The 23,091-nt window shown below is 41.1% G+C and overlaps 2 protein-coding genes across 3 annotated transcripts in view; one reads left to right on the top strand and one right to left on the bottom strand.

Moving 5' to 3' along the window:
• Positions 1-418: 418 nt before the first annotated feature.
• LOC110991064 (uncharacterized) lies at positions 419-19,474 on the top strand. Of its 2 annotated transcripts, none has more exons than XM_022256175.2 (15): positions 419-688; positions 3,707-3,954; positions 7,931-8,115; positions 9,484-9,593; positions 10,187-10,297; positions 10,863-11,017; positions 12,444-12,617; positions 12,858-12,898; positions 13,301-13,398; positions 13,972-14,236; positions 14,740-14,984; positions 15,366-15,775; positions 16,194-16,299; positions 16,637-16,811; positions 17,272-19,474. In XM_022256175.2, the coding sequence occupies exons 1-15, from the start codon at positions 563-565 to the stop codon at positions 17,487-17,489; spliced, it is 2,667 nt and encodes an 888-aa protein (XP_022111867.2). In that variant the 5' UTR covers positions 419-562; the 3' UTR covers positions 17,490-19,474. The 2 variants fall into 2 exon arrangements, with proteins under 2 accessions (XP_022111867.2, XP_022111866.2); XM_022256174.2 differs by having other exon boundaries at positions 10,863-11,023.
• Positions 19,153-23,091, bottom strand: part of efcab6 (EF-hand calcium binding domain 6) — a 24,158-nt gene continuing 20,219 nt past the window's right edge. Inside the window, exons 23-27 of the mRNA XM_022256173.2 lie at positions 22,827-23,021; positions 22,068-22,236; positions 21,443-21,527; positions 20,606-20,717; positions 19,153-20,132 (exon numbers count right to left, since the gene is read on the bottom strand). Of these exons, the coding sequence (XP_022111865.2) occupies positions 19,860-20,132; positions 20,606-20,717; positions 21,443-21,527; positions 22,068-22,236; positions 22,827-23,021 (834 nt within the window). The 3' untranslated portion in view covers positions 19,153-19,859. The remainder of the gene's footprint in view (positions 20,133-20,605; positions 20,718-21,442; positions 21,528-22,067; positions 22,237-22,826; positions 23,022-23,091) is intronic.

Genomic DNA, 23,091 nt, shown 5'->3' with positions numbered 1-23,091 from the left:
CAACACTTGTCACGTCACACAAAATATCCACGTGCTTGTCCTTACTCAACGAATTATGGTCTAATTTTTTTGACGTGTGACCAATAGGGCAGGCAAGGACACTTACCTTAATTTCACAGAGCTGAGGTTACCACGGGGTCTCTCAGTATGACTCGTCCGTGAACTCGGAAACTTTATTGGCTCACCTATTGGCTGAAGCGTCCAGGCCACTCCTATTCGAAAGGAGGGGGTGTTTCACAGCAGAAGTGTCGTTAATGCACGCGCAGAGCAACAGCTCTCCGTTCCGATTTCTACTTTGTTCCACAGCTGTGACCGAATGGTATAGTCTTGATTCAGACAGACTTGTAGTTCCTTTTGTGGCATCATTTCTGTCTCTATGACGAAAAAAGTGGTAAAAGGTATAAAAAGTGCGAACTGGAATATTCTGTCTCAGTTCTCTAGAAACGTTACTTGCGCCTTTCCCACCTAACTTTTGTAAGAAGTGCCTGTATCTCGAAAATCTTATCCAATCTATCTGAATCTGACACTTATTGCAAAATCTTTGGCTGACAAGGAGGGAAACATGGGGTTTTCCATCCCGGCTCTTGCATGTAGCCTTGCGTTCTTGGTAGCGTTGTATCAAGTATCAGCCTTTCATTTCCGGGGAGGAATTCTCACGTGGAAGTCCCTTCCCATCGAGCCCAAATCGGTAAGTTTCAGAACTTTAAAAATCGAAAGCATTACTTCACGACAGTTTTCTGCGTATGCATTTCTTTTTTACACAAGAGTCAAGTGATAGCCTTGATTAACGAAATTTTATCATGGGTGATATTAGAAGACAAATGAAAAGTACCGGTAACGAAATCTCATATTCTATATTTCTGCCAGCTTTTCTGTTTAAGTATAAGGAAGTGTAAAATAAGCATACTTTACTTAAGGGCAACATTATAAGTAGCAGGTCCTGTGTAACATTGAAAGTCATTTTTCACTACCCAGATGGGTTTGTGTAACATACTGCATTACTTTTACCCTGGAACTATACGAAGGGTGTTGACTTGGCGCGGCAGACTTTTTTGACCGCACACTGGACGTAAAATACAAATCCCCTTTGACCAAATTTAACAGCTTTCTTAGTTGATAGCTGAGTAACTAATTCATGTACAATAATTGTTTAAGTTTTCAGTTGGAAATGTATACCCATGCACTGTTGTGCACAGAAACCAATTTTCCCCTTCATTTCTTATTTTCCAACCCTCTTCTTCACTGTCGTCCAAGTCTTAATCCTGCAATTTTTACAAATTGTGACCAGCTTCGTTTGAATTGTCAAACGTGAAAGAAAAAGGAAAAAAATCAGTTCTCAAAAAAAGTGAGTATCTTACAAAAATCTCTCAACTAGTGAAAACTATATGGGTGATAACCCTTCATAAATAGTGAAAACCACTCCAACGAATCAAAATTCCACTCTTCCAAGGAGCCGTATAAGAGACGATTCGAAAAAAGAATTATCCTTTATGAGTACTTTCCGCTCCTTTAGAGTGGTATTCACTCTTGTTAGAGTGGTTTTCACTCTTGGAGTGATACACTCTTTAGTGATACATCGGTAGGTAATAATAATAAGAAGAAGACGAAGAAATACTTATATACCGCCTTTCATATAAAACATCTCAAAGCGGTTTACATAATTACAACAAGCTTAATAAAAATCAAGTACTTATAAAAAAAATTGAAACTACAATTCCACCCTTTTTACAATGAAACATTATATATAAATATTAAAATTCATCACATGTAATTACAAACCACTGCACATTCCATCTACAGCATTGATTTAAAACCAATAAAACCCAAAAGCTTGCACAGAAAAACACTCCAATCGATACATCAAGCATTGAAATACTGATCAAATGGATACGTTTTGAGTATTTGTTTGAATAAGTCAAAAGGTGAAGCAGACCGAAGTGTAATTGGCAAGTAGGTAGGCAGGCCTAAGTAGGTTAATAAGTTGAGCTTACCATCCAAACTGTATAAGGTTCATAAGTTGAAGTGAGTTTCATCGTTTTGTCGAAATGTTTAGTCTCCGTTTAAACTGAGTCGTGTATATACTTTTCAAAATGCCAGATTGATTTTGCGCGATCACTTTTAAATTAATGTAAGTCTTCTCAAGGTCAACGTTCCGCTTTATGTTTAATAACTAAAGTCTTTAAAAACAGTTCCGCGAATTTGGATTGTATTTTCTCGGTATTTTTTCTTTGCATCGGGAAAACAACAAGACCCCCTGGGTTGTCAACACTTCTTAACTAGGGTCGCCAGGAACAGTGAGACCCAATTTTGTTGCAATTTGTTCCCATGAAATCAGATTAACCCGTTTAGAAACCTAATAAACCTAGTCCAGTGATTTTTCACCGTCGCGCAGCAATTTTCAGGAGTCACAGTGTCAGCTGTCAAGATGTTAAGGACGTCATCACCTCCCGCGGCTTTATCGTATGTGTGTGTTTTGGAAGCTTTGGAATTGTTTTCGGCCTCACCAAATCAAATTCAAAAACAATTCCAAGTAACACCTGAGAGTTCGCAGGTCACTTAGCCTTGAAGATCCGGGTTGGGCATTACCCGTGCTGGCACTCATAATGTAGCTCAGCAAGTGACAATTACCTTCAAACAATGTTTTCACTTCCTTGCTATGTCAGTGACACCAATAATTGAGCTTATACCCTTGAGAATCAAGTCAAGCTAGTCAGTGTGTTACTTACTCCTTAGGCCTGGATCAGACAGATTGAAATGTAGCATTCTCGGGGTGCGACTGCGCAGTCCCAGCCCCTGTAATCTGGAGCTTTCGAATATGTGGACCCCCCCCGCAACCCAAGGTCTTTAGGCTGGAGTTAATTCATTTCTTCAAGCACCAGTGTTGGTGATTTTGATCATTAATGTCACAAATAATTTTGCACCGTGCGGAGTACATACATGTAATAAGTGCATCCCATCCATGTATGCCAGATCATACCCTGACTGGTTGGGGATTTCTCATTCATGAGTGAAAGTATAGCCAACGCCATGGGTGAGGGTAATGATTGATGGCGTACATTAAATATTGACGATTCTAGTCGTGACGGTATTTTTTTGGATGGCGTAGTTAACATTGATGAAAATTGGGCGCCCAAAGAGAGACGAAACCAGAATACTCCCCTGGGGAAAAATACCTGTCTTTAAAGTGATTAAAAACTGTAGCTGAAAACAAGACAAAGATGTCATTAAAACTATAGAAAATGGGGGAAAGCAGGGCGGCCTTGCAACTGTTTTTTACAGTTTATAAATTATTTCCCCAACGCAAAAATACATCTTGAAAATAGTTCGCGGTACCCGCTGCCTCACCTGACTCGGACCGGCCAACCGACCCCGGCAAGCTCGGTGGTCGAGTGGTTAAGACGTCTGCACTAGTAAGCAGGAGGTCGTGGGTTCGAGTCCCACCCGAGTAAGCTTGTGACTTTTTTTGCAAGCTCTCGGACAAGCACTGAGCATACAGTGTTTATTAATATATATGTTGGGTAAGGGTAAAACCCGTTATATAAATTAACATCTCCCCAACGCAAAAATACATCTTGAAAACTGTTTTTTATTTCATTAATTCCATCATTTAAAATTTTCGAAATACTTCGTTTTTTGAAATGAGGTCTCATTACTTTTCACCTGTATGTCTTCCCTCTACAAAATTGTTATGATTTACACACATCAGATCCAGGTGAATTACTGGGTGGCTTGGAAGAAGAACTACAGTGAACCGCGGTTCGACGTCTGCACACCGAATTCTGTGGCGGCACAGCAGCCCTTGAGAATAGGCAAGTCGCTGAACTGCGGAGACCAGACCTGTATCGACGACATGACCTACATTTGCACCGATTACAACGAAGCTGGAGATTATGCTGCTGGTCAGGGCTCACAAATAATCGCCGCCCCTGACGGAGCCGACGTGTTTGACATCAGGTATTCACTTTCGGACCGATATTGGCATTAAAAAAATGTTTAAAAACTGGAGAAGTGGTATTTGTGAATACAAAAACGAGGCGATTGGGCATGACAACTGTGCGCTGTTCAGTTGAATGGTGAGCTGCATGGAATAAGTATGTAAAGATCAATGGTACATTTCACGTGAGATTGAAATGATTTGTCAGTGGAGGTGTCACCAACCGAAAGCCTCTGACCGGTGACGCTACATCTAAACATTTTGAGGGATAACGACAGACTTCGCCGCACACTTCAACCGAAAAGTCATTTTACTTATTTTACTCCAACGATATTAATGACGCCACTTGTTACATTTTTGGAAAGTATGGTGTACTATTTACGACAAACATTTCTCTCTCTCTCTTTAGCCTCACTCCAGGCAACGCAACTACACGACGCGACGGCACTACGGCTCCCTTGCGTCGTGCCGTCGGGTCGAACCTTCGCCTTTTTGCCATTACGTTTGTACACACACGACGCGTCGCGTCGTGCGTCGCGTCGTGCCGTCGCCCGTCGCGTCGTGCTGTCTCGGGTATTTTCCATGTTTCATTTTTTCCCGCCTAAACGTCGCCCCTCCCGTCGTACCGTCGTGCGTCGCGTCGTACGTCGTGTCGTGCATTGCGTCGCCTATTACGTCACCTGAAACACGACGCGACGCACGACACGACGCACGACGCGACGCGTCGTGTGCTGTCGCCCTTTGTTTCGTAGTGTTTATAGAGGGCGCCTTTACTGTTTTCTTTCATTTCCGCCCCCAGTACTTGAATAGTAGGGTACAGTCCACTAAATCAAGCCCCATTGAAAACAGTGTAAAATCGGCACTGTTCAGGGCCCAATAACATGCTAACCAACATCCTTGAGATTGCTGAAACACAAATAAAATTATTGTCTGGTCCCTAATCTTTCGATTTCTACAATATTTCTAAATTTCTTCTAAGATACAATACATCAATCATAATAACAGAGGAGGAATTATACATGTGTGTGGCCAAACAGAGTTGAAAAAAGACACGGCCGCAATGATAATAGCGTCTGCATAATGTTTTATTCAGAAACATGGGCTAATATCATTGAAAGTGTGGTGCTGATGAAGGTAACGAGGAAGACTGGCCTGAAGGAAGACTAAGACGGAATATTCTGAGGGTATTATCGAGCAGGCTTGGAGGTAACTTCCTAAACCCGTGGTCAAACTTGCGGTCATACAATTGTAGACAAATTGTCTGGGGAATTGGGAGTACTACTTAGAAATTATCGGGATGGACAGCGGAGAAATACCGGTATCTATAAGATTACAAATCTACCACAAAAGGGAAATTCATTGACGGTATTCAAAAGAAATCATTGGCTGGGTTTAAAGAGTGACGAATTCTGGGCTTCCACATATTATGAGAGAGCAGTTCCTACATATGCCGATTTTCTTCTTGCTCTTTTTTCTTTTTCTTAATAAAACATGACAGAAATTAATCCTAATCGAGGAATGGATGAGATAAAAACAAGAACACATCAACACCAAAGAGTAAATAGCATATACTTTGCAAGCACGGGGGACAGAAATGAAAGAAAACAGTAAAAGCGCCCTCTATAAACACTATGAAGCAAAGGGCGACAGCACACGACGCGTCGCGTCGTGCGTCGTGTTGTGCGTTGCGTCGTGCTTCAGGCGACGCAATGCACGACACGACGTACGACGCGACGCACGACGGTACAACGCGACGGGCGACGGGAGGGGCGACGTTTAGGCGCGAAAAAAATGAAACATGGAAAATACCTGAAACAGCACGATGCGACGCGTCGTGTGTGTACAAACGTAATGGCAAGAAGGCGACGGTTAGACCCGACGGCACGACGCAAGGGAGCCGTCGTGCCGTCGCGTCGTGTAGTTGCGTCGCCTGGATGGAGGCTAAAGAGAGAGAGAAATGTTTGTCGTAAATAGTACACCATAGGAAAGTAGTGTCGTGCCGAAGACTAACACTTTTGAGCTAAATCACCTGAAAAAATTCAGAATAGAAAGAAAAACAGGAAAAATTCTCAGCACATGGCTGTTGGTACAGGCGCGTCGACATATGCATCAAGTGTTGCGTATCTGTCAAAATCGCTCCGTAGAGGCTGGACGATGTTGACGGATATGCAACGCACACTTGTGTTATGTGAAACGCACGAACGTTTCGTGTACGCAACGCACCCTGAAATATATGGAAAGTACCTTTACAGATATCCTCTGAATGTAGTCACACTTACGGACTGGATAGTCTTGATTTCTGCATTACAACCAGCTCAGTTGAATTTCCTACAAAGAAGTAACTGTATTCTTGCAAAATCACGCTGATTTTCTTTGCAGAGAGCTGAGAAATTTTTGTTTTTCTCTGTCGTTAGTTTTATGCTTTTTTTTCCCAGGGAAGATGGCCTCGCGGCGACTTTGTTAAACTTCGGGAGCGTCTCATAATTCGAGATATATATGCAACCATACGTATGAAGCCGTTCATCGTTAAATCAACAGTAAAAACACCATCAATTTGTGTGAATTGCGGTAGTCAAACGGTTACGGCATAATGAATGGTTTGTGAAGCATGGGGTGTGGGTTCGAATCACGGCTTGGAATTGTGGGCAGGGAGGCAAATAAAGCCCGAATGTTATAGGAGCCTAATTTCACACGTGAAGTTTTTATGGTTGGTTGAGCATCTAAATGTCATGCATTGAGCATGGTTGTGAACCGTGGTTTGGCTTCATACGTCTGATTGCATAATTCGGAACGGTCGGATCATTCCCGTTGGAACGCCGTGTTCTCATTCCGGAACGGGCGGCCGTTCAGTTGGGAACGCGACGTTCCACAGGAACGCTATGTTCCTTTGTGAGAACGATCAAAGATACTTGGACGATCCGACCCGAACACGCGTTCCATCCCGTCAAACCGTCGTCATTGGGGTAGCTAAATTCATATCGCCCATGTACAAAGTTTTGCCAATGCAATGTCCAGCAACGGGGGCTGCAATAAAACGAGCGTAGTACTAGGTGAACTACTTTGCTTTTATGATAGGCCTAATTTTGAATGAGAATTGGAAGTAAACTGAAGATGGAAATGAGATATGGCAAAAATTTGTTAATTTTCCGATGATGGAAAGTTTGTTTTTGACTGAGATACAAAAGTGAAAATCACCACGTGCTGACTGCATGCAGAGTATAGGCCTGTGCGTGTATCACTGGGCTATAGGCTGCAATACCAACGTCGAGGTTAATTGCCTTAGTCGTGTCGTTCAACCTTTTTGGCGATATTTGAAGACTTCACCCCGCACCCTTCCAATTACAGGTTAGGTTTCCAAATTGTTTCTGATATGATGGAGTACTTATGCGTGGAAACATTGCGATGATAAATCCCTCTACCACGCACGCCCGACTATGAACAAAACACTCGCGAGTACCATGCGAGTACAGACGTTAACATTAACACAATAAAATTACCGGTGTGCAGATGTACGCTAAATTCATTGCATGGTAAGGTGTGTCATGGTGAATATGGAAAAGAAAAACAGGAGAGAAGTTTAACCTTCATGAAGAGTAAATCGCAAAATGCTGCACTCCAGCTACCGTGCTTCAGATACAGGGTCTAGAAAATAAATGCCAGAAATATTTCTTCTCAATTGCGAATGTAGTAATTGCAGGACCATTTCACTGGGAACATGCGTTCCCAATGGTATTCTGCCTGGAATGGTCTGGAACGTGCCCAGATTGCGGGCACGTTCCGATGGAACACCAGTGTTCCAGTGGGAACAGTCCAAGGAACAGGAATGTTTCAAACTTTTTAAGACGCTCCCTTGGCATCTTTTTTTTTTTTCAACTTGGTCTAATTTACAAAGTTCCGCTACTCCGATTTGCTGAATTCACAAAAGTCTCAAAACCTCGTGTGAGGGTAGCTCAAGAGAACTAGACCTATAGTGACGATGGTTTTCTTTTTCTATAGTTTCCACAGTTGTTGCTGGGTGAACCTAGAAAATTACCCTGTGCCGAGACACTACCTGTTGAATGCCACCGTGAACCTGACGCCTCGTGGTAATCGAGGGGGCCTGATCAATTCCTCGCCCGTTGCCGCTGTCGTACCAGTGCAGCTCGTTCAGCAAAGCTGCAGCCATGTCATTCGCATTCCAGGTATTTTGGGGTGTAACTTCAGGATGTATTCCGCAGGCACATTGTTTGTGGCCCACGCTCACAAAATGAGTTACAAGTCGCCAGAGCCAAGTGCGTAAGTTTAAAAGAATCTTGCACGCAGTACAATAAATTACCAGGAACCTTCATAGTTTTTCACCCACATTCCATTTACATCAGGATGACAATCTGTGTGATACGTCAAAACAAAGATCTCAGTTTGCTGTTTGATGAGTAATGCAAACTAAAACCAAGTTACAGAAAAAAATCACCTTAAGATTCATTTTGTGGGATAAGGTCACATTTCTTTGGCGTTGTAGGGGGTGGATTGGGAATATTTCCAGGGGGGTCAGGCCCTACAGATTTTAACGTCAGATTGTTGAGGGCAGGTGGATGCATAAGTGAAGCATGTCATTGTCTTTTTTTCCCGTTGTTTTATTTCTTTATCAACTTCTGTTAGGTGTCAAAGCGGGGGGGGTATGACTCCCACTATGGGTCTGCCGCTACAGTGCATGAAACAACTAATTAATGATCGTTTTATACTGTGAAATGAAAAGACAATTTTCATATAATGAAATGAAATGATCCATTCTTGTCTTATGGAGTGTAAAATTCTATTTACCACGTCAAGAATTTTTACTATTGCACTCAATATCAAATAATTTAAATATCAACAGTTTAAGCCTAGATGTTTTGTACGGCCTGGACTTGGAATGCTCTTAAACTTCTTGTAAGATTTCTGTAGAAAAATCCAACAAAATTGCCTTTGCTTTAAATATATTCACAATTAAATTTTTTTACATTATAAGCAAAATACAAGCATTCTAAAGAGTATCAGAACCATATAACAAGGTGAAAAGAATTGAAATTAAAAATAATAAAGAAGAAGGTAAGAGAAACAAAAGGGGAGGAGAGTGGATAAAAATACCAATTTGCTTGAAAATACCTCAGAATTGAATCCCCACCACCATTAATGGTTTATCAGTTTGCTGCTGATGATATTTTTGTCACCACAGAGACAGTCTTGTACAGCTGGAAAAAATCCTGCCAGCGCCCATGTTAGGAACTTTCTTTACCCCTCTCAACACCCCTCCCTGGGAGTTCCACCTCAAATCCAGTTCCTTTCCTTTACACCACCCCAATTCCAATATTAAACTATTTTTTTTTGTATGACTGGTTACTTGAGCAGGGCATAATTTTGACGGATTTTTGTATAGCAATGATTGCTATGCAATATTCATATTGCATAGCATTTTGCTATGCATGCATTCGCAAACTGCGATGCAGTAACAGGAAAATTATGCCCTGTTGAGCTAACACATCCAAGATTCTTTCAAACTGACCATTGCTTTTTGTGTCTCTTTCCTCTAGTGAGCGACCCTGATGGTGATGTGGTGCGATGTCGCTTCCCGGTTGAATCAAACCGGGAGTGCTTTAAAGTGTGCGGTCCACTTGCTAACGCCGACTTGCAAAACTCTGGGGTATAGTTTGATTCTTGACTGTTCTTTCCTTCCTTGAGACAGTGAAACAGGATTTTGATAACAGCAGTAAAGGGCCTTGGAAAGATATTCTGGGAAATGCTCTTAATAGGACATTGTCCGGTGTTTATAACTTTTTCCAATATATGTGCAAACTGATGGATATTAAAAAGCGGCAATTTTGGATCACATTTTGGGAGAGGATACATGTACACTGACCTCAGCTTCAGCCGTTCAAGATGTAACCTTGTATGAATAAATATTAACATTAATTCAGTACATGCAGTTCCTAGTTAGCAAGGCCTCTTTCTGGAAACACCACACTTTTGATTAATTGTCAGCTAGGTTTATATGTTGAGTTGGACACGTCAACTGATTGCACAGAACAAGTTGAAGGTCATTTCCAAACTTCTGGGGCAATGCCATTAAATTGAAAATTTCAACTGCAAAATTGGTTTGATATTTGTTCTTTAATTGCTTTTTGACCCTTTTTATTCTGCTTTATGCTGGAGTTTAGAATGCATGAAATGTTACAAAAATGAGTGAATCTTGTTCCTCCAAATATTTGCTGTGGTTTATTTCATAACGTGTTGCAGGATGAGTGTGTGCTGATCTATGACGGTTCCTCCCAATCTACGGGATGGTATGCCGTCACCATCATGATTGAAGACTTCAACAGAAGAAGAAGTCGCAGGCCGCTCAGTAGGGTAAGACAATTCAGGCTGTACCTTTGCCAGGAGGGGGGTTGTTACTGTTAGACCCTTTGAAAATACTTCAGAAAGGATTGAACAAGAACACTTCATACTAAATTGTTGTTTTGGAGGCTGGCTAAAAGTAGATTCACAGTTTACTGCTGTTTACATCCAAGAATTTGAAATTATGTCCACTATTTTTGTTGACAATCTTTACTGTCAGATGTCAGATTTTCAACTTGTTCATACCTGCTCTTATTCCTGAAACTCTCACAACCTTCAAATTTGCCTCTTCAAGGCCCACGAACCTACAGCCAATTACCTGATTCTGGTATTTCTATTGAAGCTTTTGTTGTAAGGTTTCACCCATTATCATGGAAACACTGAACTAAACTCATAATATACTGCCTCTATTAGAAATTGGTTGATGGCAGATGAAACTCAAGGGAATATATTCATTCATCTTTCCTATTAAATCTCCATATTTTTGTCCTATCTATTAGTTTAAGTCAGAAGTGGGTTAGGAGTGTCTTTATCAATTGACGTCACAGTTAAAGAGTGTCATTGCTGCCTGCCATAGGTGCCTCTGCATTTCTTGATCAATGTGACAGCAACTGATGACAACTGTCACCAGCCCCGCTTCCAGCATCCTACCCCAGAGAATGGAGCCTGTCTGCCCGCAGCGGTGGGCCAGCAGAAGATAATCAAGCTAGCCGCAAGCAGCGAAGATGCAGGGTACACGTAAGTCGGTGTAGCAGACCTTACTGCATTAGGCCGACTTTCAGTTTGACAAATCAGCCGGGCTCAGTGTCATAACACTGCTTAATTACCAGTTGGCAAAAATATTGTGCTTGCCACAGCAAAAAATCATGTTGCTGCCTGACCACTTTTCATATGATGGAGGTGCTAACGGAGATTAATGTCAGTGATTTAAGCAACTTCTTCTCCAGAGTTAAACTTGCTTCTATGCCACTTACTGCTCGCAACAGTCTCCAGGAAATAGACTGAGGGTTATCACAAGAACTGCTATTAAGCAGCACTGTGACATTGGGCCTGGGTTAAAATCATTTATGACTGACATTGCAGGATCCTTCAAAGTTAAAAGTAAACTTGGACTAGTGTGACTATATGGTTATGAAATGGAGTAATGTCTTTCTTTCTGCAGACTTTTCATGGTTTTTAAAAGACAGTTTATCAGAGCAGCTGCACCATTGTCTGTATTGTTGTAACTGTGCTGACATGCGATGACATAAACACAGCTATCATATAAACCTGCATGTATTGTAATGGCAAAGGTTTACACTTTCTCATCGAGGCAAGCACAGTAATTGTCATAATCGTCACAATGCCAGGACAAGGAGAAAATGGATCTCTGAATTAAAATTCGGTCCAGAATTTTAGTGATAAACATAACACAAAGAGGAGAGTGCTGATTCAGAGGAATTGGAGAATATTAACCCTAACCTCCTCAGTCCTCCAACAGGTGAAGGATTGAGGTGGGTTAGGGTTAAGCCTATCCATGCAGGCGACAAACGGATGTCTTGTGTCAACATTCAACAGCAGAATGTGCAGGAAAGCGCGTATTTGTTTATTTGAGGGTTTCAGCATACTTGACTGGAATTGATGGAAATTGCACTCATACTGAGCCATATGTCAGGATGGTTGCATTCCTGTTTAGGAAGGGGTTAAAGTCCTGCAAGAGGTTTGTCACGGTGGGGAGGGTTGGTGGCAGAGGGCAGGGGAGAGGGTAGGCAATGGGTAGAGAATTCTCAACCCCCATTTTTACATTTAAAAATTTAAGAAATTTAAGGCTTTTAGCTTTTTAATACCCTTTTCTTTTGTAATTGTACATATTATTGTATATTTATTTGTTTTAATGTACATGTAAATTGTATTCACAATTCTGCCCCTGGCGGCGAGGAATACAGTTAAAATAAATAAACCATTCAAAAATTTGCCGTTAGTTTTTGAGAATTATTAAGAAAAAATCCCAAGTAGAAGTTGTCGTACATCCCCTCCCCCAAATTTAAGAATTTGATTGTATTCTATTTCCCATTTACCATCCTCATTTATAAGCCTACAAGCATGTTTGAACGGTATTTGATACATTAACAGTAGTCTGAAAACTAATGGAATTTTCCTCAAACATATTCCTCCCCAGAATCTCGGGAATTTCCACCTTCGGTTTACCTTTGGGGATGACAGTGTCACCTCTGACTTCCCATCCTGGGAACCCTGCACTGTTTTACGTTGAACTGAGCTGGGTCCCCCAAGACAACCAAGCTGGACCACATCAGATCTGTTTTGCCGCATTCGATCGGAAAAATAACAAGGAGTACGTTTCGTGGCATACGCCATCTGTGGCCGACCAATTTACTCTTCATGTATAAGAATATGGACACAGTTCTTTACCTTGATAATGCCTTTAATATCTCCTGCGTCATACCGATAATTCATGAGTGTTACGTTTCAGTTAAGCATAAAACTTTTTTTCAAACTTTTTTCAAATGCTGCTGTGAGGATTGGTATTTGCAGTGTCATTTTATTTTTTGTGAATTCTACTTTCTCCCTTCAGATTTGCATCCGACCAAGTTTGTGTGACAGTTTTTGTTGGAGGTAACTTCCAAACTCGATTCTGCTGTTAAATCTTTCTTTTGATAACAGTTTTGACATTTCATACATCAGAGAGATAGCTTAAGTTGAAAAAATACACACTTGGTATGTTGGCGAAGGTTAAAAGAAAGATTATACTCCAAAGGAGGGATAAAAAAAATGTGTTGGACCTGTACTGTTGCCAAAGTCAGTTTCTTCAGCCATGTACCATAGATTTACAATAAGCCCACTGAAATTTGGGACCATGCAAACTGTTCCGATGTATATGATGCCACTAATGCTAGAGCCATTATGTCCTGTTTGCCAGGTGGCTCGTTTTTCCTTTCGTAAGTCATTCAAATAGCAACACAGTGTGCTTGGAAATAATAACATAAGTGCAATGAACATTTCCTTTTGGACATGCAGCCCCTGTTGTCCACCCAGTCCCGGAGGTATCCCGTCCACAGCCAGGGCAGACTGTAGATGTATCCAATCAGGAATGGGAAATTCATTTTAATTCGACGGTAAGACGCTTTCACCAGCAGGAAGACACGGATGTTGGTTTTGTTTTCTTCTAATTGAATGCTTTTAAGCAATTTGTTTTGGGGGTATTTGAAGGACCAAGTTTGATATGGATGAGGTAATACGTATTGATTATTATCATTCATCTTTGTCACTGTCATCTTCATTCTGGTTAGCAACTTTTTAAATGTTGAGATTTTCATCATCATTATTATTATTAGAATCAACAATCATGAAAGTCACCGTCGCTGTCGGTGAGAGTAGTGAACAGTAGCCATGGTTTATATCACCATGATCAATATTGCAATCGTGATGATTTCATTATTGTTTCCGCTGTTGTCATGGTCAAATTATCAGTATCATGACCACCACTGTCAACTTCATACCCCATGATGAATATTGTCACCTTTTTTGTTGCTGTTACAATCAATCTAATCAAGGATGTATAGTTAACATAATTATTATTTCATCATAATAATTACAATGTCATTGACCTTTTCTTCATCCTGGTTACTGGTTACGTTGTCCTCGTTGTTGGTAGTATCATTTCCAGAGTGATGTTGTCATCATTTCAGATAATGCAACACACCACCGAGGCGGGTGCCATTGTTTCCTTCATCAGAAATGACACCGATGAGACGGTCTACACAGTCAACTTAGCCGCAGAGTCCAATCTGAATGTCCAGTTCCCCACCGAAGACTCGGTGGTCTTCAACACCCCGGGAATCATCCTTGAAGGAGATACCGTGTATGTCTTGCGGGTGCATGAGGGCGCTGTTCGTAGCGACACGGAATGCAAGTCTAACTCTGCTGCTCACGAATGGCACTTTGTGACTGGGCGTAAGTGAACGTCGCTGTCATGTTTCTTCTTGTGCCTGTTCTTCTTCTGACTTTTACCTTCTTGCGTAATGTGCACAGTTTTTATTTGGCACTGTTTTGGCCCCTGTGAAGTTGCAGTTTAGTGCTTCATCTTACCACTGTTTGTTGATTAAGCGTAAGATTTTGAAGGCTCCCAAATCGCTGTCGGGAATTCTTCCAACATAAATATTCTCTCTATTGTAGCATTTTTTGACAAATACAGTACACGATTAAGGATATTCCGTGAAGTTTCAGCAAATATATGTATTGCTGACATTTAATCCAGATAGATCAAGTAACTAATTGTTATTGATACCAAAAATACTCAGGTACATTTGGGATTATAAGCTATCACGGTTTGTAGAATAAACAAATCCAGTACTATGTCAAAACACATCGTAATGAAAGCCTTGTTTGGAAATATGGTGATGGATTCATTGTTAATCCAGTTTGGAAATCTGTCTGAATTCTTCTTGTCTTCACAGCTGATCACAACCTCCCAGCCACCAGGTTTTCCCCCGAAGAGATCAGACGAGTCTCTACAGCCGTGCCGGAGTGTTTCTCCAGTTTCATGTTGATCTATGTCTCCAAGGCCTGGCTGGCCACCGTCAGCTCTCTTGTCGACCCAGCTGGGATGCACCTGAACGATCCGTCGTGCACTGGGGAGGAATTCAACGAAACCCACTACATCCTTGGGGCAACTCACGACATGTGTGGCACTGCCGTTGAAGTAAGTTGAGTGGGAAGAAATTTCAGTAAGTTAAAAATACCAAAGCCTGGTACATGAAACCCAGCAGACTCGGTCGTTTGGTGACACACAGCAATTTATTAAAGTCTATAGAAGACGTCTTCAATCGAATGTGTTACATTATCTCAGCTTTTCTGCCAATTTGGAGTGACACAGACTTTCAAATTATGCATGACATTTTCCCCATCAAGATTATTCATTAGGAAACATGTTGAAAAAATATCTCGAAAAATGCAATATTGATGACAAAACCTTTCAAACTTCAGGGTGGCATTGTTAAGGACACCTAGCTCCCCTTCCTTGTTTTTCTCCACTGACAAAATGGTAATTGGTCACAGGTAATATCTTGTTTTTATTTTTCAGTCCGAGAGCAGCAATGTGCAGGTTGTTGAGAACATTGTCCACATTCCCCCTCAACCGGAAAGCCCCAGCTCCCCCATCACCAGAGACAACAACATTGAGGTCCACGTGACCTGCCGACTGACAGGGGCAAAGGTCACACACGCCCAGTTTGATCCCAACATCACCACCATCGTCTACTATGAGACGGGCTATGGGACTTTCAACTTCCAGCTTCGGATGTTTCACGACTCAAGCTTCGGGAATAAGTACAGGCCCAGGGACTATCCCATCGACGTGTACCAGAAACAACGGCTGTACTTCGAAGCCAAGGTCATGTCCAATGATGACATGTCAATATTCCTACAGTCATGCAGAGCCACCCCGACAGCCAACCCAAGAGACCCAACATCTTATGTTTTCATTGATTCAGGGTAAAAGAAAAGGACTGCTATGTATTAAGATACAGTTTTGGAGCCATTGCAGAAGACTAATCACTTTATTTTTTAAAAATTGAGATCTTCTTGAAAGTACGACTGTAATTGCGCTCATTTGATACTAAATATTTTACTGAAGGTGTAGCTGATCAGTTTAATACTTACACATGTTCCAAAAAAAAGGTTATTAATTTCATCTCCAATTTTTTTTCATGCATTATTGCGGTACAGAATAAATGCATTACAAGAGTTGATTTTTATCTACTCTCTTCATGGCTTTTTCATCTCATGTAGCCAGTTAGGGTAGTATTAAAAAAGCAGATTTTTTGTCTTTCTGCTTTAACTTACTTGAAAGGCATACACATTGGTTTGATTGGACAAAAACTAAGAGAGACTTGTTGACATGAAATTTCAGATGCAAGGTTGATGACACAGTCCAATTCCACGAACTCAGCAATAGCATGCTGAAGAGGTTCTCCATTGAGGCTTTCGCCTTCATCGGAAACAATCTCCATGGCTCGGTAAACTTTTATGCGACTTAGCGCTTAACTTACAGGGATCCAGTGAACTCTCTCTGCTTTTATCATTTATGAATGGTTTTGAAAGTGGAAGGGGGAAGAACCTAAAAGGATGGGTTCAAGATTTTTGGGTGGGGGGGTCAATTTTTTCATACCTTTTATGGCTTAGTAGAAACGGGGAGGGCAAAATAGCTATCTTTTCAAAGGTGTGGGACAACCCCCCCACCCAACTAGCCTCACCGGTTCCGCCCCTGGAATTTTGTGTTTTTGGATAACTTGAACTGTGCTACAAACATGGAGACATATTTCAGAGAAGACCTTTTTGTGACAAACGTTACAGGTGTTTGTTCACTGTGACATAGCCACGTGCTTTGCTGATGATATTGACTCCCCCTGTGCCAGAGGATGCGTGGAATCCCCATCTATTGCAAGGAGAGACACATCCCAGACTGGTTCCGCCTCCAAAGCTTATCCAAACACAGATGGGCCCATCAGGATCCATACCACTACAAAACGTATGACTCAAATCCCAAATGCCCGTGATGCAAATTTTTTTTCTTCAGTTTTTACTGCAAGAATGTTGTTTAGTATAGCAAGGCAAAACTGAGAGGTTCTTTCAGTGCACTGCCGTTCCATACTTGAGTTTGTGCGTCCAAGATGCTTGTTTACTGTAACATTCACTGCGTCCTCAAGTGAGACATGCAAAACTCTGCTATCATCGTCTGATGTTTAAGTGTCAGTTGAGACGAAATCGCACCGTGCATACCTGTCGAGAGTTTTGAAATTTGGCATTGGCAGATGTACAGGAGAAAGATCAGTCCACTAATCACATTGAATAATTGGTCATTAAAAATGCATCATTGCCTATTAGTTTGCTGTTTACGAAACTAATTCATTCTTTAGATGCTCCATTGTACTGAACATCTTTACAGCTCTTGCTGTAGCTGACAAGTTTTCAATGTTGCCTCCTTCCAGAAATGGGGAGCAAGGTCATGACAGCCTCCAAGCAATTCAACTTCTCTCTGGTGGAGCTGCCGATGTTGACGGCTGCTATTCTCCTGCTCTCCATCATCCTCCTGGTTCTCATCCGAGTGGTTAAGATCATGGGACGGCCCAAGAGGCTGGAGACACCCATGAACCCTCACCGTGTGGATCGGATCAAGCTGCCATCTATCAGGATTGGTAACGAGTAACTAGTGTCACATGCGAGGGCCACACCTGCAGATCGGTGTGGTATATGAAATTCGGATTCTGTGAAATTTGAGCTGTTTGTCCATTTTCCGTGTGTACAGAACAGTGTTAGCCAACAGGTAAACAGGGTTCCAAGATTCACACGACAACAAATACCAAAATTCACAGGGGTCCCAATCAGTTCTTGCTCTGTCTGGATGTGAACTACTATTTCTGATGCAACCGTAATGATTCTTGCTTGAGCTCATTTCAGCTGCAGATGTTCCATAACACCAGTGCATTTTATGTTCATCTTAGTGTGAAGTTGAAACTGGCTTTGTACATTGCGCTCCGTGAAACTTTCCGGGAAATCAATACCTGTGACAATTCAGGCACAAACTTGTCAAAAGATTAATTCGCTATAATCTTACCAAACCTTAACACACTTTCCCATTTTTTTAACCACAAATTAGGGTTTGTTAAAGGGTTCAATTCAAATATGAAACAGTGAGATGTTTTATGTTTCATGCAGGTAATGGTTGTTTTATTTACATCTAACCAATAAAAAATGAAAACTTTAATGAACTGTACCATATGTCACATCACACACAATTTATACGCCTCCAGAGAAATCAATAATTTGAAAAGCATATTAAAATCAGTTTCAATTTTTTACAAGGGCCCCAAAACATATACATAGGAAAAATGTTAACGCTGTTAATTACAATAAGCAATCTACCAACATACATATTGATTTGGTGGATTTGTTTCATATTTGCTGCCAGGAATGGACACCTGCATGCTTTACATACATGTTTTCTTGTACAACAGTTGTACTTTGCACGTACTGCATAAATGCTGAACCCAGCTAAACACCTGTGAAAAGTCCGAGGAATGGACCCTAAGCTTGAACCACTAGTCTAACTAGCTGGTGTTTTAAAGTACTTTACCCTTTTTTCTTATGTTCCGACATGATATCCCTTCCAGTAAAGCTCTTTGGTCGTAATCACTACTTAAATCCATCAGAGCCCCTTAAGGGCCTTCTATGTGAAATAGAAATCTTTACATAATGTCATTTAGGGACACAACTTGAATACCCACTATTGTTAAAAGTCACAGCCCCTCTCTCCAAAATGCGAAACCCATCTTGGGTTAGAGGAAAGAAACAAAAGTGTTAAGAGTGGTGTTGAATTTCATACTGGATGCCGGAGCCTCTTGCCAACATGGGCTGAAGTTGAATCTTCCATTTTTCAATGCTTCATTTTTGAAAAGTCCATAAGCCTTGTGTCCAGGCAATGCTCAACTTTGAGAGGAGTTACAAGAACTGTGCAGTTTTCACAATAGCCTTGTGATATTAAGTAATGTAAAAACTTGTGAAGGTCAGAGCTGCTGTATCGTACACTAGTGTACAATTCATTGCCAAGGAGCAAACGAGCTGAATACTATTCTATTCCAAGTTGTGCACAACTAATGACGCTTATTTTAGAAGTTTTATATTTTTTTTATTATAAAACATAAAATAAAGCTTTTTCCTTAACTGGAGCCAAAAATAAGGGTCAGTCAGAAATGAGAATTTCTGACCCACCCTTATACGGTTCACAGCTGACTTTGTCAAACACGTGAACGCACCACTGATTGCAAGCTTCTGTTGGATGAAAAGTCAAGTTGAGCATCACCTTCCATCACCTCACAATGACTGGTACAGTGTTTTGCCTCAAAGATCACTATTAAGAAGCCAAATATAGTGCAGGTAGTTCCTACAACTATTACAGGTGTATTTCTACCGGCTAAACAGTCATTTACTTATTGCAGCGACATAAATGAAAGACAGCTATTCGTTGGAGTGTTTTCTTTCTTTCTTGGTTTTTTGCTTTCACCAGTAACCATGGCATATCTAATGCTTGTGTGGAGAGTAGTATATTACAAGATTACTGGTCTTATAATGAGAGTGCTCCCACATGAAGGTGAAATACTGAAACTTAATAAAAACACCGATCTAAAAAATGTGTTTGAGAGTGTTAATAAAAGGCATTTTATATTTTCAGTCTGGAAAGTTGGAAAAGGGCTTTTCACAAAATGTGTAAAATGAGATCAATCATTAGGCCTCGTGAGTGACAAAATACAGCTACATTTTTCCACACGCATGTAAGTTAGCATTTTAAATGACTTGTTCATGTAAGTTATCTGTTCCTGTCCTATTGAGTTTGTTCAGTATTTGGTCCTGCACACGAAAAGGTTAAAATTCTCACAGCTTTTTAGAAAAACTACCACTCAGCTGGCAACGGAAGGGGTTCACACCATGTAGCATGCTCTTTTTGGAAAAACAGCAACTGACCATGATGGCAGAGGACTGGCCGAATCATCTTGACAACACACGCTCCGCAGCAGGTTGTTCACTGCAGGAAAGCCCTGAGGAAGTCATTGTAGGATATCTTGCCCTCCAGGCACCGGTCGTAGTAGGTCATCAGGTGGAAGAACTCGTCCTCGGACAGGTTGATGTTGAACTGACGGAGGACTGAGCGGAAGTCTGAAGCCGTCACAATGCCGGTGCCCGAGGGGTCCATGCCCCGGAACACCCGTCTCATCTGCTTCCAGTTGTCCAGGATGCACTGGCGGACGCGTAGCATGGCTTCGATCATGTCGCTGCTGGAGGAGCCGGGCTTAGTCTGAAAGAAAAGGGGGGGGCACGGAACCAATGTGACCATCGGAAATCAAATCGGCAGTACAATACTTTAAACAGAGGCATAATGAACATTTTGTTTGCCCACTGCAGACAAAGTTTATATTCCATTTAAGCTACGGTCAGACTTTGATAATTTTACAATTAAAAACAATTTACATTAACAATGTTTATCCTTTTCAATCTGCACACTCCCTTAGTCAATAACAAGGAGTTAGCAGGTCAATTCAGGAAGCTGCCAAATAGAAAATGCTACTCAGAAAATTTGCTGCTTAGCAGATATCTACTTAGCAGATATTTGCTGAGGACCAGTGCATTTTGACTGGTAATCCACTTTTGTAAGCATATAGTTTATTTGTTCAGCAATTCACATGTACTCAGTGATTTCATAACATTGGCCCCAGTATGTAGTTTGTCAGGTTGAATTGGAGGTCTCTAATATCAACAGAAGATGCTTACTGGGATCTTGGATGGATGGATTCTCTGTCGGCTCATCAGTGTTCTGTCACCTTCCTCTGCCACTGGCTGCAGTTTTAGAACAAAGTGCTTCAGGAAGTCCAAATAAGCAAACCTAGGAGGGGAAAGGGTGATAGGAAATCATCAACTTGCAACAATATCAGTTTGAAAAAATAAACTTTGTAAAGCATTTCTTTGGAGGAATGCATTTAGGGGCCTCGCTAGACTAATTTGAATGAGGGATTGACTGCAAAACTGCTGATGAACTACCCTGGAAGAAAAAAGTGTAAATGTCCCAAGCAATTCTTTCTGAAATTTGCCAACTGCCAACCAGACGCTTCTAGCTGGGGCATAAAGTGGAAATAAAACAAAAACAAGGGCTTCTTAAACTTTGTATTCACTTATTTTATTGGGTTTTTTTTGCAGATTTATGGTCCATTCTGCATTTTGATCATTGATGATTTATGCCTGAAATAAAAGTTTTACCATGTGCTATAAATATGATGCAGTAAAAGCTTATTTTTGAAATGTTTGAAAGGTGTGTCAGTTCACATGACGAATATGTCTGGACTTTCTCCCTGACATTTTCCAATTTTAAGCTCGATGGAACTTTTACCTGGCATAAAATTAAAACCCAGAATACAAATAGGCAACTTCTGTGTCTTCTCCTTAGCAACATCACAAAATTCACTTTGTGAAATTTGAAAAGGAAACCTTCGTTGTAACAAGTTCTATATTATGAAACAAATGAAAGTCCAGTTTTGACAGAAGACACCACATTGTCCTAATGTATTGGCAAATCAAGGTCTTCTTTATGACAAATGACTGATGAAGACTTACTTCCCATTTCCTTTCAAGTCGTACTTGGTGGTAAGTTGATCAAACTCGTCTCCAAACAAGGAGAACCCAAGACTTTCCAAGATAGCTGAATGAAAAAACAAACAAATGTTACCTCATAAAATATACTGAGGCAATTTGTACAAACAGATATTTTACAAACTATTCTGTCATTAACCATATCAATACCATCTACATAGCCAAAATAATATCTTGAGAAAAGTTCTGAAATTTAAAAGGGGGTTCACCTTCATTACTAATAACTGACACTATCGTTAAATGAACACAGTTCATAATATGGTACACAAACAAAACATGCCACTTGTGAGGTTCCCAGTCAACATTTTACAGTGCATTTTTATCCTGTGGTTAATCCTTTGTTCTTTCTTGGTACCGTGTACATCTGTCGACTTCAATGCAAAACGACATAATTTGTAACAATCCGACACATGACAATTGAGCCCATCAAATTGTGAAGACCAATGATAACCTCTTCCCAATCTACTATTTGTACAACTGCAAAATCTTGTCCAAGTCTGGACAGTGACATCAAAACCATCACATTTTTGGCCAGCAGACTCATTTTAGGAAGTGGTGTAATTTTTTGCCCGCACACTCCAATCCCTACCTTTAAAGTCTTCTGCGCTGACCTCGCCGGTGTTGTCTGCATCTTTCTGGCGGCAAAGCCGCTGGACGTCCTTCCACTGCTTGCCTATCTGGCTCTTGAGTCTTTGCTCCACCCCCTGGGCATTGACGAGGGGCGTGGCCAGACGGGATTGGCTCGACAACCTCCCAGACTATGGGTCAAAATATCAAAATCACAAATGTTATCATTATCATTTTGATGGAAGGAGACCGGGGAAGCCAAATGGACGGATGACTGAACTGCAAAAGCTACTCAGTAATTTTCAAGTAAACATCCTGACCCCTCCAAAAATCTACCACCAAGCAAGCATTCAGTGGTAAATACCTTCACAAGCCAACGTTGATCACACAGTAACTCAACTTAGTTTTTGCTGTGCACGGTCTACAAATTGCATTGGCTTCATGTAGCAAACATAACTTCCGTAAGAAGTATGCAACGAACCATCACAAAAAGGGGCAGCGTAGATTTTTTCAATGAGGGCTCTTCAAGCATCAGAATGCTTCTGTGACCTGATTTTCGACAGTACATTCACAATATTTAACAGATAACAAAAGTGAACAAAGCCTGAAAAATCACTGAGCACAGGTTAACAATATTCACATCTGGAATACACAACGTCGTGAAACTGGTCTTACTTAATAATTAAAATTAAGATTTAAGTAATTGACTATTCTGTGTACCCAACATGCAGTCTTGGTTTTCTAAATCTGAGAAATAAAAAAACTCAAGCTAAACTCTGACCATTTTGCTGGGTGTGCGTGCTGCTGGGCTGGTGTAGATCTGCCTGTTGGGTTGCACCAAGGTCGCCCTGGGTAACTCAGACAGTGAGTCAAACTTGGACACGTCCAGGTTGTCCACCATGTACTGCTTGAGGAAGCGACGGTATTCCACATTGCCAAACTCGTTGATTGGCAAGGTGCTCCACAGACTCTCAAACTGTTGATAGGGAAACAGAACACGAAGTTGTCAGACCAAATGATCACAAGAAAAAAGGATATTATATTCG

This window comes from Acanthaster planci, linkage group LG03 (genome assembly GCF_054643075.1).
Source record: "Acanthaster planci isolate LZ-2023a linkage group LG03, COTS_SCS, whole genome shotgun sequence".
Taxonomy (NCBI): domain Eukaryota; kingdom Metazoa; phylum Echinodermata; class Asteroidea; order Valvatida; family Acanthasteridae; genus Acanthaster; species Acanthaster planci.
The sequence above is the reverse complement of the archived record's forward strand: the minus strand, read 5'-3'. Positions and strand labels throughout refer to the sequence as shown.